The sequence below is a fragment of the Prionailurus viverrinus genome, chromosome C1 (genome assembly GCF_022837055.1).
Source record: "Prionailurus viverrinus isolate Anna chromosome C1, UM_Priviv_1.0, whole genome shotgun sequence".
Lineage (NCBI taxonomy): Eukaryota > Metazoa > Chordata > Mammalia > Carnivora > Felidae > Prionailurus > Prionailurus viverrinus.
This window is the reverse complement of record NC_062568.1, coordinates 195,636,274-195,650,871: the sequence shown is the minus strand read 5'-3', so window position 1 is coordinate 195,650,871 and position 14,598 is coordinate 195,636,274. Positions and strand designations below refer to the sequence as shown.

The 14,598-nt window shown below is 45.3% G+C and overlaps 1 protein-coding gene across 1 annotated transcript in view; it reads left to right on the top strand.

The window, feature by feature from the left end:
* The first annotated feature begins 4,443 nt into the window (after positions 1-4,443).
* Positions 4,444-14,598, top strand: part of MACO1 (macoilin 1) — a 65,086-nt gene continuing 54,931 nt past the window's right edge. Inside the window, exon 1 of the mRNA XM_047872696.1 lies at positions 4,444-4,702. Coding sequence (XP_047728652.1) covers positions 4,623-4,702 — 80 coding nt within the window. The 5' untranslated portion in view covers positions 4,444-4,622. The remainder of the gene's footprint in view (positions 4,703-14,598) is intronic.

Below are 14,598 nucleotides of genomic sequence, written 5' to 3'. Positions count from 1 at the left end.
CAAAGAACTGAATTGCTCTGTGCCACAGTTTTCTCATTTGTAATATGACTCCAGTAATAATCTCTACTTCATAGGGTTGCTGCAAGGATTAGATCAGAGTGCGTATGGTACCCAGTACATATGTACATGGTAAGTGCTGTGTGTCACCATTCTCCAGGCCACACTGACTTCCATAGTAAGGATGTGTGATCATTTGTTTGGCCAGTCCCATTTATGGGATTTTCTGGGTTATTCTAAACACCACAATGAATATCCTCCATTTACAGGGTTCTCTGGGGGACACAGACACATGTATAAGAGGTGACCATCCCGGGGCGCCTGGGTGGCTCAGTCAGTTGAGCTACTGACTTCAGCTCAGGTCATGATCTCAAGGTTTGTGGGTTCGAGCCCTGCATCGGACTCTGTGCTGACGGCTCAGAGCCTGGAGCCTGCTTCTGATTCTGTGTCTCCCTCTTTCTGCCCCTCCCCTGCTTGTGCGCTCTCTCTCTCTCTCTCAAAAACGAATAAACTTCAAAAAAAAAAAAAAAAAGAGGTGGCCACCCCAACGTCTGGACTTTTCTGTGACTCCTGTGGGACAGGAAAAACATTAAAGGCAGCTGGGCCAGGCCTGCCCGATGGACTTGAGAAGATCAATGCTATTGAAAGAGGTGGGAATGTCATTTTCTTATTTGTGAATCAGGGTGTGATGGTTACTCTCCAGGCTATTCTGAGTTACTCTGAGCTCAGGTGAAGCTCAAGTGCAAATCCCAATCCCTTGCCCATCAAGAGTCCCAGGAGAAGAGGAGGGACAGACCTGAATTCTTGTTCGGGCCTTGGTCTTTTGAATGAGACCAAATGTGAGGTGCCTGGGTGGCTCAGTCAGTTAAGCGTCCGTCTCTCGGTTTCGGCTCAGGTCATGATCTTATAGCTTGTGAGTTCAAGCCCCACATCTGGCTCTGTGCTGACAGTGAGGAGTCTGCTTGGGATTCTCTCTCTCTCTCTCTCTCTCTCTCTCTCTCTCACTCTCGCTCTCAGTAAACAAACTTTTAATGAGAGCAAATGATTTCCCTTCCCTGTCTTACTCATCTGTAAAATGGCCACTGCTGATGTCCCCTGGTTCCTGACTGGTGGTGGAGGCATGGGGAGCTGGGGGCTCTGTGGTAGGCAGACGGCCTGCCTCATCTCTGCCCAGGTCTGTGCCCTTAGGGTCCCAAAGAGCCATTTGATGGCTTGGAGGGGAAAGGCTGGCACTTGACTAAAGCCCAAAGGGGCTTGGGCTAAGGTGGGCCAGAAAAAGAGATCGTCTGGCTGAGGCAGGAGGAGTAAAAGAGAAGAGAATGGAGAAGGACAGTCTTATGATGGCCTGTGCTTGGGCTCTTGGCAAGAGGACCATTCCCATCATCCCTCTGCAGGTAATCGCCAGATCAACAACCCTCATCATCAATAACTATCTACAAGCACCAGAGCATGTGCCTCTAGCATCAAAGCTTGCTCTCATTCAGCTGTTCCTTGAGCTAAACTGTTCCACCAAGCCAATTGCATAACTTTATTTTCTCTGAGCCTCAGTTTTCTCATCTGTAAAATGGAGCTAACATGACCTGCCTTTAAACATAGGGCTTGAAGAGTCTCCGGAGGGGATCTTGGCACAGGACGTGCAGGAACTCAACACCAGCGAGTTGAGACTGGAACCCAGACCTCCAGATTGCTTCTTCTCAGCCCATCTCCCTGAGATCTCTGTCCTTTTTCTTTCTCCCACGTAGCCCTATGCCCAACAGTAACTTCCAGGCACTCCACACGTTTGCCACAGCATGGAATGCCCTTGTCGGGATGGTAGGCTAGGCAGTGAGTTTCAGAACAATGGCACGACTCTCCTAGTGCCTCTGTCATCTTTTCCCTGGATTACTCACCTATTGGTTCCACGGTGTGCCTTGGCACTGTCCTGGATAACAGGGACACAAGGAGGAGTGGAAAAGACCACGGATATGGCCCTGTTATCACCTTCCGAGTGGGTCGTTGGTCTCTGGCCCAGGTAATCTGGAACCTTGAACTCGTGGATCCTGGAACCAGGATCTCACCACGTAACTGTCCTTCCCCTAATGCATTCAAGCCTCCAGCGTATTGATTTAGGCCTGCTTGTATCCACTTCCATGAAACAATTCACCTTGGCAGCCGAGGCCTTTTCCTGCCGCTCCAAACAGAGCATTCCATTCAGACCCTTTCACAATGATGGGCAGCCGTGGTGAAAGTTTGAGCTCACAGAAGTGTGTTATCCTTGGCCACCAGTGCCGCTTTATCAGCATGCTGGAGAGAGGTAAGGGATGAAAAACAAGTATACTATTAACAGTAATTGCTTGCTGCTACCTGCTGCATGCCTGGCCCTGAAAGTTCATTATCCTGTAAGCCTTAAAACATACCTGAGTGGAAACAGAGGCTCTAAGATCCTGTAACTTGCCCAAGCTAGTAAGTGGCCAAGCTGGAATTTCAATCCCACTCTGAAAAAGCAGGTACTCCTGCCATTTTTCTAAAAAAAAAAAAAAAAAAGCTTTCTAAAGAAGCTTTCATCCTTGGTGGGTGAACAAGCCTCACCCAAGAAACCGTGAAATTAGGAGCAGCACTGCTCGAGATGCTCTGTGAGTGGAGCAAAGGCAGGAAGGAGGGAAGAGGAGGTTGCAGTGGGTTGAGGCTGGCTGGCCTGGGTAGGCTTGGAAGAGGAGACTGGGTCCCTGGTGTGATGGCTCTGGATGCCATAATAAAGAGAATGCGTTTTCTTTTTCAGGCATCAGAGGATCTTTTAAAGATTTGTGCGCAGGATAAAGTAACACAGAGCAGATAAGCATGATGAATTTGATGTAAATTAAAGTCCCTCCTTGGGGTGGGTGTTGATTAAGGGGGTGATTATATAGAGCAGGAAGAGGTCCACCCAACTCAGGACGAAACCAGAGGCCATCTACTTCCTGGAAGTTTTTGAAATGTGCTGAAGACCACCTCACAGTCCCACTGTTACTGTGTGGTTAAGCTGGTACAGGCCCTTGATAGGAGATTTGGCAACCATCAAAAATACTTAGGAAGGACGCATGATAACATGGGAAAACAGAATACAAAGCTGAATTATCTAGTATGGTCATTACTCTGTTCAATAATAACAGTAATAGTAATAATAATATCAGCCATGGGGGGAAATAGGGGGAAAAAATTTAGAATGCTAACAGTGATCGTGTGAAGGTGATGAGATCCATGCGTGTTTCTTCTCCCTCCAGCTACTTTTCGACATCTTCCCAGTTTTCTTTAATGACATTCTTTTTCAAAAGAATCTCTGCTGTCATTTCTCATAGTGATTTTGCCCTACCTACGTTGCAAGGGAGTAATGAGTATATGAACAAATCGACGCAAAGCACTCGGCACAAATTTTGGGCCTGGCATAAAATCGGGGTTCTAGGAGGGTTGGGTGAGACGGGTCACTGGCCCGGCGTCCCAACCTCTGAGCAGCCTCTCGCCTGGCCCTCAGTCCCCACGGCCCCGGCCCCTCACCCGGGCAGAGAAGTCCCCGACAGACATGTCGCCGACGCTCCCCCAGTCCAGCAGGCGCGGTGCCCACGGGGCCAGCCGCACAGTCAACCCTGCGGACGTGGAGACGGGGTCGCACCGCCTCACACACCCCCGGCAGCCCAGCGCGACGTCGCGCGCACCCACGGCCCCGCCCCCTGTGACGCGCGCCCAGGGGGCGGGACCGCAGCGGCCCCGCCCCACGCCTCCTCCGATTGGCCGCCGCGCTGTCACCACGTCGCGGGGAGCTGGCAGGGTGTGTGTGTGTGTCCGTGTGTGTGGGGTTTGCTTTGTCATTCGTACCCCTGTCGCGCGCTGACGCGGCGGGCCTGGCCGAACCCTCCAGGATCCGCAGAAAGGGCCCCTGGCGCTGACCCCGGAGGCTCCTCGAGGGGGAGGATGCTGCGAGCCCCTTACATAATGACGCGACTGACTGGAGCACATGTCAGCGCAGAAACGGCACATGCCGCAAACCCAGGCCTCCCGGTTTCATACGGTGCTAGTGATAGCCTGCAATGAATATAGCACGGTATGCTCTAGCGTGGATTATAATACAATGAAACGCAATCCAACAGTCATGAAGTGTACCTTCGCAATAAGGCAGAATATAGGATGTTATATTTATAGGGCCTATTTATAAGCCTCTATTTAAATCTTTTCTGATAGGCCCAAGCACGGACTCAGACACTATAATGATTGGCGCATTCTTCTGTCCTTCAAAGAGGCGGGTTCTAGAGTCCGTTTTGCCTCAGCGGGCCCTTGGATTGGCCGGCAGAGGCGTACCGGCGCCTTCGATTGGTCCCGAGGGCCGTCCGTCGGAGCCGAGGAGGCGGGGCAGACGGCTGGCTGGTGCTGGGGCGGGCGGGCCCCGGAATTGTCATTTCTTTGTTTCCGAAGGCGGAGGAGGCTCTGAGCCCCCCCCCCCTCCCCGTCCCACCCCCTCCCCCCGGGTGCTGGCTCCATGTCTGTGTGACCGGCCCCAGGGGTAGAGTCCAGGCCCGACGCGGGGCGGGCCGGCGGCGGCGGCGGCGGCGGCGGCGGCGGCTGAGGTGAGAGACGGCGGCGGAGGCGGCGCGGGCACCCGGCCCCCCAGCGGGAGGATGAAGCGGCGGAACGCCGACTGCAGTAAGCTCCGCCGCCCCCTAAAGCGGAATCGGATCACCGAGGGCATCTACGGCAGGTGAGCGGCGGCGCCCCCGCCTCCGCCCGCGCGGGCCCCGCGGCCCCCAGCCGACTCCGGAGGGGCCCGGCCCCGTTATGTAACCCCGACTAGGCCGCACGCCCGCGCCGGGGGCTCTTCGGAGGAGCGCGGCCCGGGGGGCTCCGGCCGGCCCGCAGGGGTGCGCCCCGGGGGCGCGGGGCGTGGCGAGGGCCGCCGGCCGGGCGGGGAGGGCGCGGCGGGCGCCGGTCGAGGAAGCCGCCGCGCCGCCGTTGGGAGCGCCCCGGCCCCGCAGGGGGGAGGGGCGGCGAGCCCCCTCCCCTCCTGCGCCCCCAGCCCGCGGCGCGGGGCGCCGGGCGCCGCTCCCGGGGCCGCCGGGCCTCCGCTGGTCCCCCAGTTCCGCTCTGGCCTGGGAGTCGCCGGCCTGAGCCGGGAGACGCGTGGACCATATGCACTAGGGGGAAAGGCTGACAAAGTTGGGAGCAGACGGTGGCCCCACGGTCCCCGGCAGACTGGGCAGGTGGCCACGTTGCCCCTTCTTTTGCCCTCTACTTCTCTTACGGGATCTCAGACTTGGCACCGAGGGCTGAAGCCGATACCCCCTAATCATGCCCTGTGGCCCCGCTCCAGACTCCGAAGGAGCTGATGGTCATTTTTCCCAGCAAACATTATTTTGATAATTCCAGGCAGATAGTTTTCTTTGAACCTTTCACAGGAGATTTTCTCCAAACTCAGTTTTATTTTTCTAGCGAAAAACAGCAATGTTTCTTTAAATAGAAATTGAATTCACTGTTCTGAGAAGGGGGGAAGGACGACAACAGGTTCATGGGGCAACTTAGTGACAATCACAGCTTCCTAGGCAGAACTTGTATATGACTTATTTTCTGGTTCTTCTTAGAATGTTCATTCTAAACGGTACTGGCCTTGATAAAGCAATGATTTTAGTGGAGAAATAATTAGTTTACAAAGGAGAATGCTCAGCATGTGCATATTGGTTTAATTGAGTCTTTGTGGCATTTTACAATTTAGCTCTCCTAGCTGTGGGACTTAGAGAGAGGTAGCTGATGACACCCAGGTTGTCACCAAGCTAATGACCAAGTGTTAGCATAACTGTACATTTTGCACATGCTGTTGTTTACATACGTGGAAGATTGCTTTTCACAAGCAGCTGAGTGATGTAAACAGGAGGGGTTTTCTTTATTTCAAGTTTAAAATCATTGAGAAGTCAAAGTATAAAGTTCTTCTGTGTATCTGTCCTTACATATAGATATATCCTTATGTAATGAGCCGTAGATCCTAGGAATAATTCATTCATTCAGTAATATATATATGTTATTATATATAATAATTATATATATTATATGGCAGGCCCTGTTCTAGCTAGGAGAGTACAGCAGTCAGTAAAACCAGCCAAAATTCATGCTGAATCAATCAAACCTGACCATTTAAACTGAAAAAGTAAAAACCATTTTCCTACCAAGTTAATGGGTGGGGGAAATGTCTCTTCAAGTTACACACGCTATGCTTCTTGAATAAAGGATTTTTTTTCTGCCCATTGAAAAAAGATTTGAACAACTTAATAGTGACACAAGAATAGAAAAAGCGTATTAAACAGAATTGTAGACCAAAGACAAGTGTGGCTTTGAATGGCTGCTATTTACAGTAACATATGAGGAGGTACCTTTATTTATAGAAAGAAGATTGGGGATCCCATATTGTTTACATGTCTTCTGTTGTATTTCCCCGTCTCTTTATATTTGGACAAATGATGCCCAATTTAGTACCTACCTGGTAGTAACCACTCAATCAACATGAACAGTGTGAAGTGAATTCATTCTTAATGAAGATCTATTTATTTTAGTGATGATCTCTTGGAATTCGAATGTTCTTACGCTAAAGGTTGATAGTAAATACCCTATGCAAGTTATTCAGAGTTTCGCTATAAAATTTTAAAACCCCGGTAGCTCTCAAATCTGTTTACCCTTCTCTGTTTGGCATTTTTTTTAAGTTAAATGTTAATAAAAGACCTACACATATATTTACTGGTCTTTCCTTTTGGAGCATCATATATCAAATGAATGTTTTCATTCACTTACCTGTTTCTCAGTTTATAATATGGTGTATTGGCCCGAAGCACAAGATCATAGTTTTGGTTTTTTCCAATTCTGTTTTTTAAAAAAAGTTTAGGAAGTTCTCCTTTATTTCTAAAGCAAACAGAATGAGTGGGCTCGTTATGAATTATGGTGTTTGAGGATTTGTGAGTATCACATTTCTGTGATCATCCAATTTAACTATACTGAACTGTGTTTCCTACCATCTATTTACCCATTTTGTTTCTCAACATGTGGCCAATTTTGGTCTCATTAAACAGAGAAGTTTGGTTTTTTTCTGAGTCTCTGTGGACAGTTTTGATAACCACTATCTACTGTTTCACAGCATAACCTTTCATGAACATTATTTTCACGTTCTCAGTCTGCACAGTGTTTTGAACCTGGGACGGCAAGGAGGCAGCTGTGATGAAGAGAGCCCTGGACTGCGGGCCTCAGGAGACCTGGGTTTGGACTCCCAATCCCAGCTCTCCCACTTTGAGTCCCAGTTCGCTCATCTGTCAAATGAGTCTTGAGGACCAAAGGAGATCACGTTCAGTTTGTGACACTCTGTAAATTCTAGCACGCAACACAAATATTGTTTACCATGTTGTTGTTATCACAGTTTAACATGTTTGGTTTATCCTGTAAGGAGGCAAGAGAGACTAGAAGATTTGGTACAGCTATAAACAGAAGTTGAGTAGTCAAAACAGAGGGTGAGTTGCTTCTTGGTCTTGCTGAAAAAAATCCTGTTGCTGAGACGCTTTTAATCATGGGCTCCAATCCAGCAACTGTGACTGAGGTGATTGTCAAATGATAGGATTATTGTCTGTATAATGGCTGTGGTAGAATTGTTTCAGGGGCAAGGTTTGTTTCAGGGGCAAGGAAAATGGATTGTAGACCTATCAACATGATCTCCATTTATACATGTGCCCTTTGTTTGAAAATTGAAATGTATAGAAATATGTTATTCTGGTCATATTAACAATCAAGAAGAGGAGAAAAGAAACAGAAATGGTGATGGATTTCTTTTATATTACTAAGGACTAAAATCCAATGTCACTTATAAACAATCCAAGCCAGCACAGAGCCAGAGTAGGAATTTAGTGCTCGATAAATGTTGCGCGTGTGCATTAATAAACAAATGAATATAAACGAATTTATCCTACTTGGTTAAGGACCTGCGTTGTTCAGGGAATTGTGAAGGATGTAGGATAAGGCATAGTTTCTTGTCTTCAGGGAGTTTACAGCAGACCATCACAATGCCCTCTTAAGTGTGCCCGGTGGTGTGGGGGTTCCAAAGAACTTTATGTGAAAATATTTTTGTTGCATTACATTTTAACTTGCTATTTTAGTTGTTCACCGGATGCACTAACAGCTTAATTTTGCCCGGTGCTATTTTATGATGAAGTAGACGGTCGCCACTTAGTGAGGGAGTATTTTCTAACACAGATGAGATAGATGTGAAAGTGCTTTGGAAATTGTAAAGAAAGGTCATTCATAAGAGAAAGTAAAGTAAATGAGTCCACTTAACTGCGACATTTCAGAGGTCCTCGGGTTTTACGGCCGTGGTCCTCTGCCCGCGTCTGCCTTCACACATGCACCAGACGCTCCCCACGGTAACATCTAATTACATGCAGTGATTTCTCCAGGCCGGGTGGGGTTGGAGTGCTATGTAGTTTTGAAAAGCCTTAAGGGGATTCTGTGTGGTTTACCCACCTGTCACTCCGCCACACTCCCCACTTCCTTCCCCCTGAGAATTACTGACTTTATAATAGGAGGGCGAGACGAGGTGTGCTATGTGGAAGCCAGAGGCAGAAACGCTGAGGTTTGAAGTCTCTGCAGTCAAAATTGTTACTGACCCAAGTAAGTGTAATAAGAATTTTAAGTAAGGCACCTGTGTTAAGCTTCGGGAAGCTATTTTAGATCTTCGTTACTGTTGGTTGAAGGAAGTGCCCCATCACTTGTGAATTTATGAATACTTCCTGTCATCGTGTGCCGGGCTCTGCGTAGCACGCTGCCTGAAGCGTGGGCAGTGCAGGACCGTAGCCGGCTCTTAGATTTGGATATCTTAGTGCCTTAAAACCAGAACCAAGGACTCAGGACTTCCCTGGCAGATACAATACCTTGTCCCATCTTTATTTCAGACCAGAGTTGCCTGACCTTTGACTTTTTCAAATGATCAACATTTGCATCCTTCTCAGCTTCCTAATTTCCTTTTTTGGATCCCAGTCTGAATAATCTGATCTCCAGAGATTTCACTTTCCTGCTTTTCCTGCCTCTTTAATTAATGATGTTTCCTAAGTCTAGTTTTAGCCTCCTCTGGGCTATGCTTATTAAAGCCACTAGAGGCTGGTATGACCCTTGGCTGCCTTGATTGTACATGTGTTCTGCAACCGAAACCCCAGATACCAATGTTGCAACCTCACAGCCTAAAAGCATTTTGGTAATCTTGGTAGGCTTTAACGGCAGCAACGCAGGACCTGACGTGAAAGTGATAAATTCGGTATGGTTTTAGAGCGGTGTTGGGGGAGGGGGTGAGGACAATGTAGAAATGGAAACGTTCTAACCTTTCCAGTGACGTGTTTACCTAATCCTTATGTTTGCAGTTTTCATGAAATACGTTTAAACAAATCTGCCATACTGGAGTTTTGTACTTCGTTTTTGCTAGTAGTGTACTACCTTTAAAAAAAAAAAAAAAGGTACTTTCCTCTAAGTTTCATTTATGATTTTTCTTGCCTGAGTGCTCTTGGCAGTTTAGTTTCATTAGATGCTTTGAAAATCCCTTTAAATTCCTGCTACAAGTTGAAGCAGGGGAAGGAGGGAATGTGATCTATTTCAGATTATTCGCTTTAAAATTTTTTTAACTTTTTTTATTTTAATTTTTGAGAGACAGAGAGCGCAAGCAGGGGAGGGGCAGAGAGAGATGGAGACACAGAATCTGAAGCAGGCTTCAGGCTCTGAGCTGTCAGCACAGAGCCCAACGCTGGGCTCGAACTCATGAACGCGAGATCATGACCTCAGCCGAAGTTGGATGCTCAACCGACTGAGCCACCCAGGCGCCCCTCATATTATTTGCTTTAAAGCTTCCTGTTTTATTAGTGATATTTTCCTTTTTCTTTGATTTCTCATGGCCTTTCTTGAACCTCACTAGATTTGGAGATTGATTTTAATGGGAGACTTAATAACCTATTATTTTCACTTTCTTGTTAGTTGTTTGCCAAATATCATGGAGCCAATCCTTGTTCTATAAGCACTTATATTTCCAGAGGCTTTTTCTTTGGCCGTTTCTCCCAGATCTGCCCATTGATATTAACCCTTTGGGGTTTTGTGTGTGTGTGTGTGTGTGTGTGTGTGTGTATGTGTATGTGTTTTGTTTGTTTTGTCATTTTCTAGGCCGTGATCCAGGTGATACTTCAGGAGATATAACAAGATATAACATACCTCATGGAGCCTGGAGAGTCAGATAGAAACTTAATAAACATGGTTAAGACCTCAACGTGAAATACTATAATTGGCTTACTTTTCTTTCTTCCTTTCCTCTTCTCCTCTCTTCTCCTCTCCTCCTCTCCTCTCCTCTCTTCCTTTATTTATTTCTGTCTCTACACCCAATGTGGGGCTCAAACTCACAACCCTGAGATCAAGAATTGCAGGCTCTACCAACTAAGCCAGCCAGGTGCCCCTGGGTTACTTTTCTTGATGAAATTTAGTATGCTCTTCAATATATTACTTTTATTTTCTAGGCTTATAGATTTGGGTGTAATTATCTTACTTGGACCATTTTCAAGAAATAGGTCCAGAAGAAAAAAGTTGTGTACTCAATCAACAAGCTACTTAAGCATAGTGGCACATACCAACAGTAGAAACACATCTCCTTTGCTACACATTTTTTTTCCCATCATGAATTTCTTCAAGTACCTAAGGAGTGACTGTTGCCTCAAGGTCTCTCACCTTTAGGCACATGGATCCCAGTAATGGAGACTTTAAAAAAAAAACAAACGCAATCAACTGTTTGAATGTATTCTTTGAGGCTTTATATCTTTACTCTGACATTTAACTGATGTCAAGTTGGCCTCTGCTCATCAGCCTTCCAAAAATGCTTATCATCCCAAGACTTTGAAGCCCCTTCATAACTCTGACCTTCATTCCTTTGTTTCTGCCTGCTTCTTTTAAGGGTGATGGACTCACATTGAGTCATGGGATTGTGACGTCAGAAATAATTTATCCCTCGTCCATGTCTTCTGTTGCCTTTTCTTTTTTAGAGGCTTTGCATTTAGTGGATTGAAACAGTGCAGCGAGTCCACTTTAGGTGTACCTGTAGACATCACTGATTGATTTGCGCTGCTTGAGATCTGTTTCCTTACCTAGTACGGCGGAGGTGGCTGGAAACAGTTTAGCTCTGTTTTCAAATTATATTATTACTTTTTTCATCTTCAAAACACTTCTAAAAGCCAAATAAGCTACTCAGTACTAAATTCAGTATTTTGCCTATCTTGTAGTGAGGACACTTGAGTTCTAGAGAGGTGAGTGCCACGTTCATGGTCAAACAAAAACTCCTGTCTCAGATGAGAGAAATACTAAGGTTGGAGTCTTCTTTCTCAGGGGTAATAAGCATTATTTTCTTGTCTTGCTCTAGGCTTGACAAGCCGTATACGTCATGGTTCATTGTATTTATGATTTTTTTTTTAAATGAGTTGTCTTTTTATTTTTGAATTACATGTTTCCTTATTACAATGACTGTTCTAAGAGTGTGAATTTTGCTGGAAAGCAGTCTTGAGTTGTCCCATCTTTTGTGCCATAGTTATTTCTGTAAAGAACATTTGACTTAATTTGTTTTTTCTGCAGAGCTTCATAGTGTGTTTACAAATTAAGTTTATAAATTCATAGTTGATGAATGAGACACTGAGGATGTATTCTTTCCTAAAGTACATCTGCTCATTTTTTAAAAACTTGGTACTGTTGGAAAAATTAAAGAATTATATAATTTGAATATACACATAGGAAAGGATATAAAGAAGGAAAATGATATTTACTGAATATCTAATGTGAGATGAGAAAGTCCAGTATGAGGGATAATCGTATGGGCTTTAAGTCATATGAACTTGAGTTCAAGGAATGTCCCCGACCCTAGTTGTGTGATCTTGAACAAGTCATTTACTTGCTTTCTCTCTCTGTTTTCTCATCTATAAAATGAGAATAGTAAATAAGACCACCTACTTTACAGGACTGACATAAGGACAATTGAGATAAGTCACATAAAGAACTTAGCATAATGCCTGACACAGAGAGTTGCTCGGAAAGTTATTTGCTGTTACTATATATTTTTTTCTCTTCATTCTTTTATTTTGTTCCAGTAAGGGTATTAGCTTTAGTTTCATATGTGAGGAAACCAAGTTTTGCCCCAAGTTTAGTTCCTTTGATAGAGGCCCATATCTGTGTAACCCCAAAGTCTGTTCTCTTTTTTGTCGCACAGTATGGTGCTGCTTCCTCACTTCTGAGTGTCATGCATGTGTAATAATTCATACGGAGCTCTCAACTCTCTACTACACGTAGGGCAAGTGTCATTGTCCTCATTCTTCAGGTGAAGCAACAGTTACCAGGAGCCTTTTTTCTTCTCAAAATGAGAATATCTGTTAAATTAAAAAAAAAAAAATCAGTATAGGTATGACAACAATGCAAAATGTGATTCTGGACCAGGATATGTCGATGGCTCGATCTCTATTTATTCATCTGTTGCTTCAAAGGACATTAGTGAGATAATTACTGAAATTTGAACAAGGTCTCTAGATCAGGTAATAGTAACATATCAATGTTAATTTCCTGACTGATTAAAAAAAAATAACCAATATGTGGGCATGGTAACAGGGGGAGCATGGTAACAGAAACTTGATAACTTATTTTATCATTTATGGAATCTAGGCGAAAGATAGGAGGGAATTCTTTATACAATTCATGCACCTTTTCTGTAAGTCTAAAGTCATTTCAAAATGAAGAGTTAAAAAAATAACAGTAGTGAGGGGGTACCTGGGTGGCTCAGCTGGTTAAGCATCTGACTCTTTATCTCAGCTCAGGTCTTGATCTCAGGGCTGTGAGTTCAAGCCCGTGTTGGGCTCTGCACTGGGCATGAAGTCTACTGAAAAATAAAATAAATAAAAGTAAAACTTAATATGACAATGTATTAGCACAATGCAACAGACCTTAGTGCTCCTGCTCTGGGATAATCGCCATTACCTAGTTTTTAATTATTGTTCTTCTTTCTATATAAGCAAATGGGTATATTTCTTCCTTAACAGAAGTAGGATTCCATTTTACCTCAAAGTTTCTTGGCTTTTCTCCTCACTTAATCTCTTCTCCATTTCTTACCATAGAAATGTATTTAGGGGCGCCTGGGTGGCGCAGTCGGTTAAGCGTCCGACTTCAGCCAGGTCACGATCTCGCGGTCTGTGAGTTCGAGCCCCGCGTCAGGCTCTGGGCTGACGGCTCGGAGCCTGGAGCCTGTTTCCGATTCTGTGTCTCCCTCTCTCTCTGCCCCTCCCCCGTTCATGCTCTGTCTCTCTCTGTCCCAAAAATAAATAAACGTTGAAAAAAAAATTAAAAAAAAAAAAAAAAAAAGAAATGTATTTAGGGACGCCTGGGTGGCTCAGTAGGTTGAGCGTCCGACCTCGGCTCAGGTCATGATCTCACAGCCCATGCGTTCGAGCCCCGCGTTGGGCTCTGTGCTGACAGCTCAGAGCCTGGAGCCTCCTTCAGATTCTGTGTCTTCCTCTCCCTCTGCTCCTCCCCCACTCATGCTCTGCCTCTCTCTCTCTCTCTCTCTCTCTCTCTCTCCCTCTCTGTCAAAAATAAACATTAAAAACTAAAAAAAAAAAAGAAAAAAAGAAATGTCTTTATTTCTTTTTTTTAGCAGCCGTACAGCATTCCACATAGAACTCACTCTGTTCTCTGTGGTCTCCAAACCCCTATTCCTGTGCTCTTTCAACAGTGCCCTGCAGCCTCTAGGTTCCTGGTTCCTCAGGTCTCTTTCTTGTGAAATGGTAATAACTACCCTGCCTATTTCACAGTTGTAAGGCTAAAATGAGATAATTAACATGAAAGCATTTGGAAAAATTACACGTGTGGTGTAAGTGTAAGGTGTGATTAGGTGCGTGATTACTACCGTTGAAGATACGAAGTGTCTTCGACACAAGATACTGTGGCTTGTTCTCTTTCTCCTCATGTGCCTGTGCCCCCTCCCCATCCCAAACCTCATAGAGTCCACACTGTCAGAGGTGTGTGTGTGTGTGTGTGTTGTAGATGAAAGTGTTTTTGAAACAGAATTTCTAAAACTCTAAATTCTCCAGCAGCTTTAGGTTCCAGTACCTGTCCTTGATATCTGTGTAGTCGATAGAGTCCTTCGTAAAATACTACACCACACAATTCTTAAAAAATTCTTAAAAGCTTTTTTAAGTGATTTCTATCCTAGTTTTTCTTTTTTCTTTTTAAACTGGTTGTATTTTACAGTAGATTTGTCACTGCGGTGCCTGTGTATGTATATATATGTATGAGTGTGTGTGTGCGTGTGTGTGTGTGTAATTGACTCTGGAAAAGTTCTCTTTGCGGTCTGCAGGAGGACTAGAATAGAAAAGACAAGTAAGGAACAGCTTAGGTCTTCTCAGACTGTCCCTCCTCTCTGGATTGCACACCGGGATGCAGGTGCAGAACATAGCAGTGGGTCTAGACCATTTGATCTTGATGCTTGCGCACAACTTTCTATAGTCCACCATTTCTCAGTTGTTTTTGTCTCAGGACCTCTTTCCGCTCTTGGTTTGTATGGGTTATAGCTATCAGTAT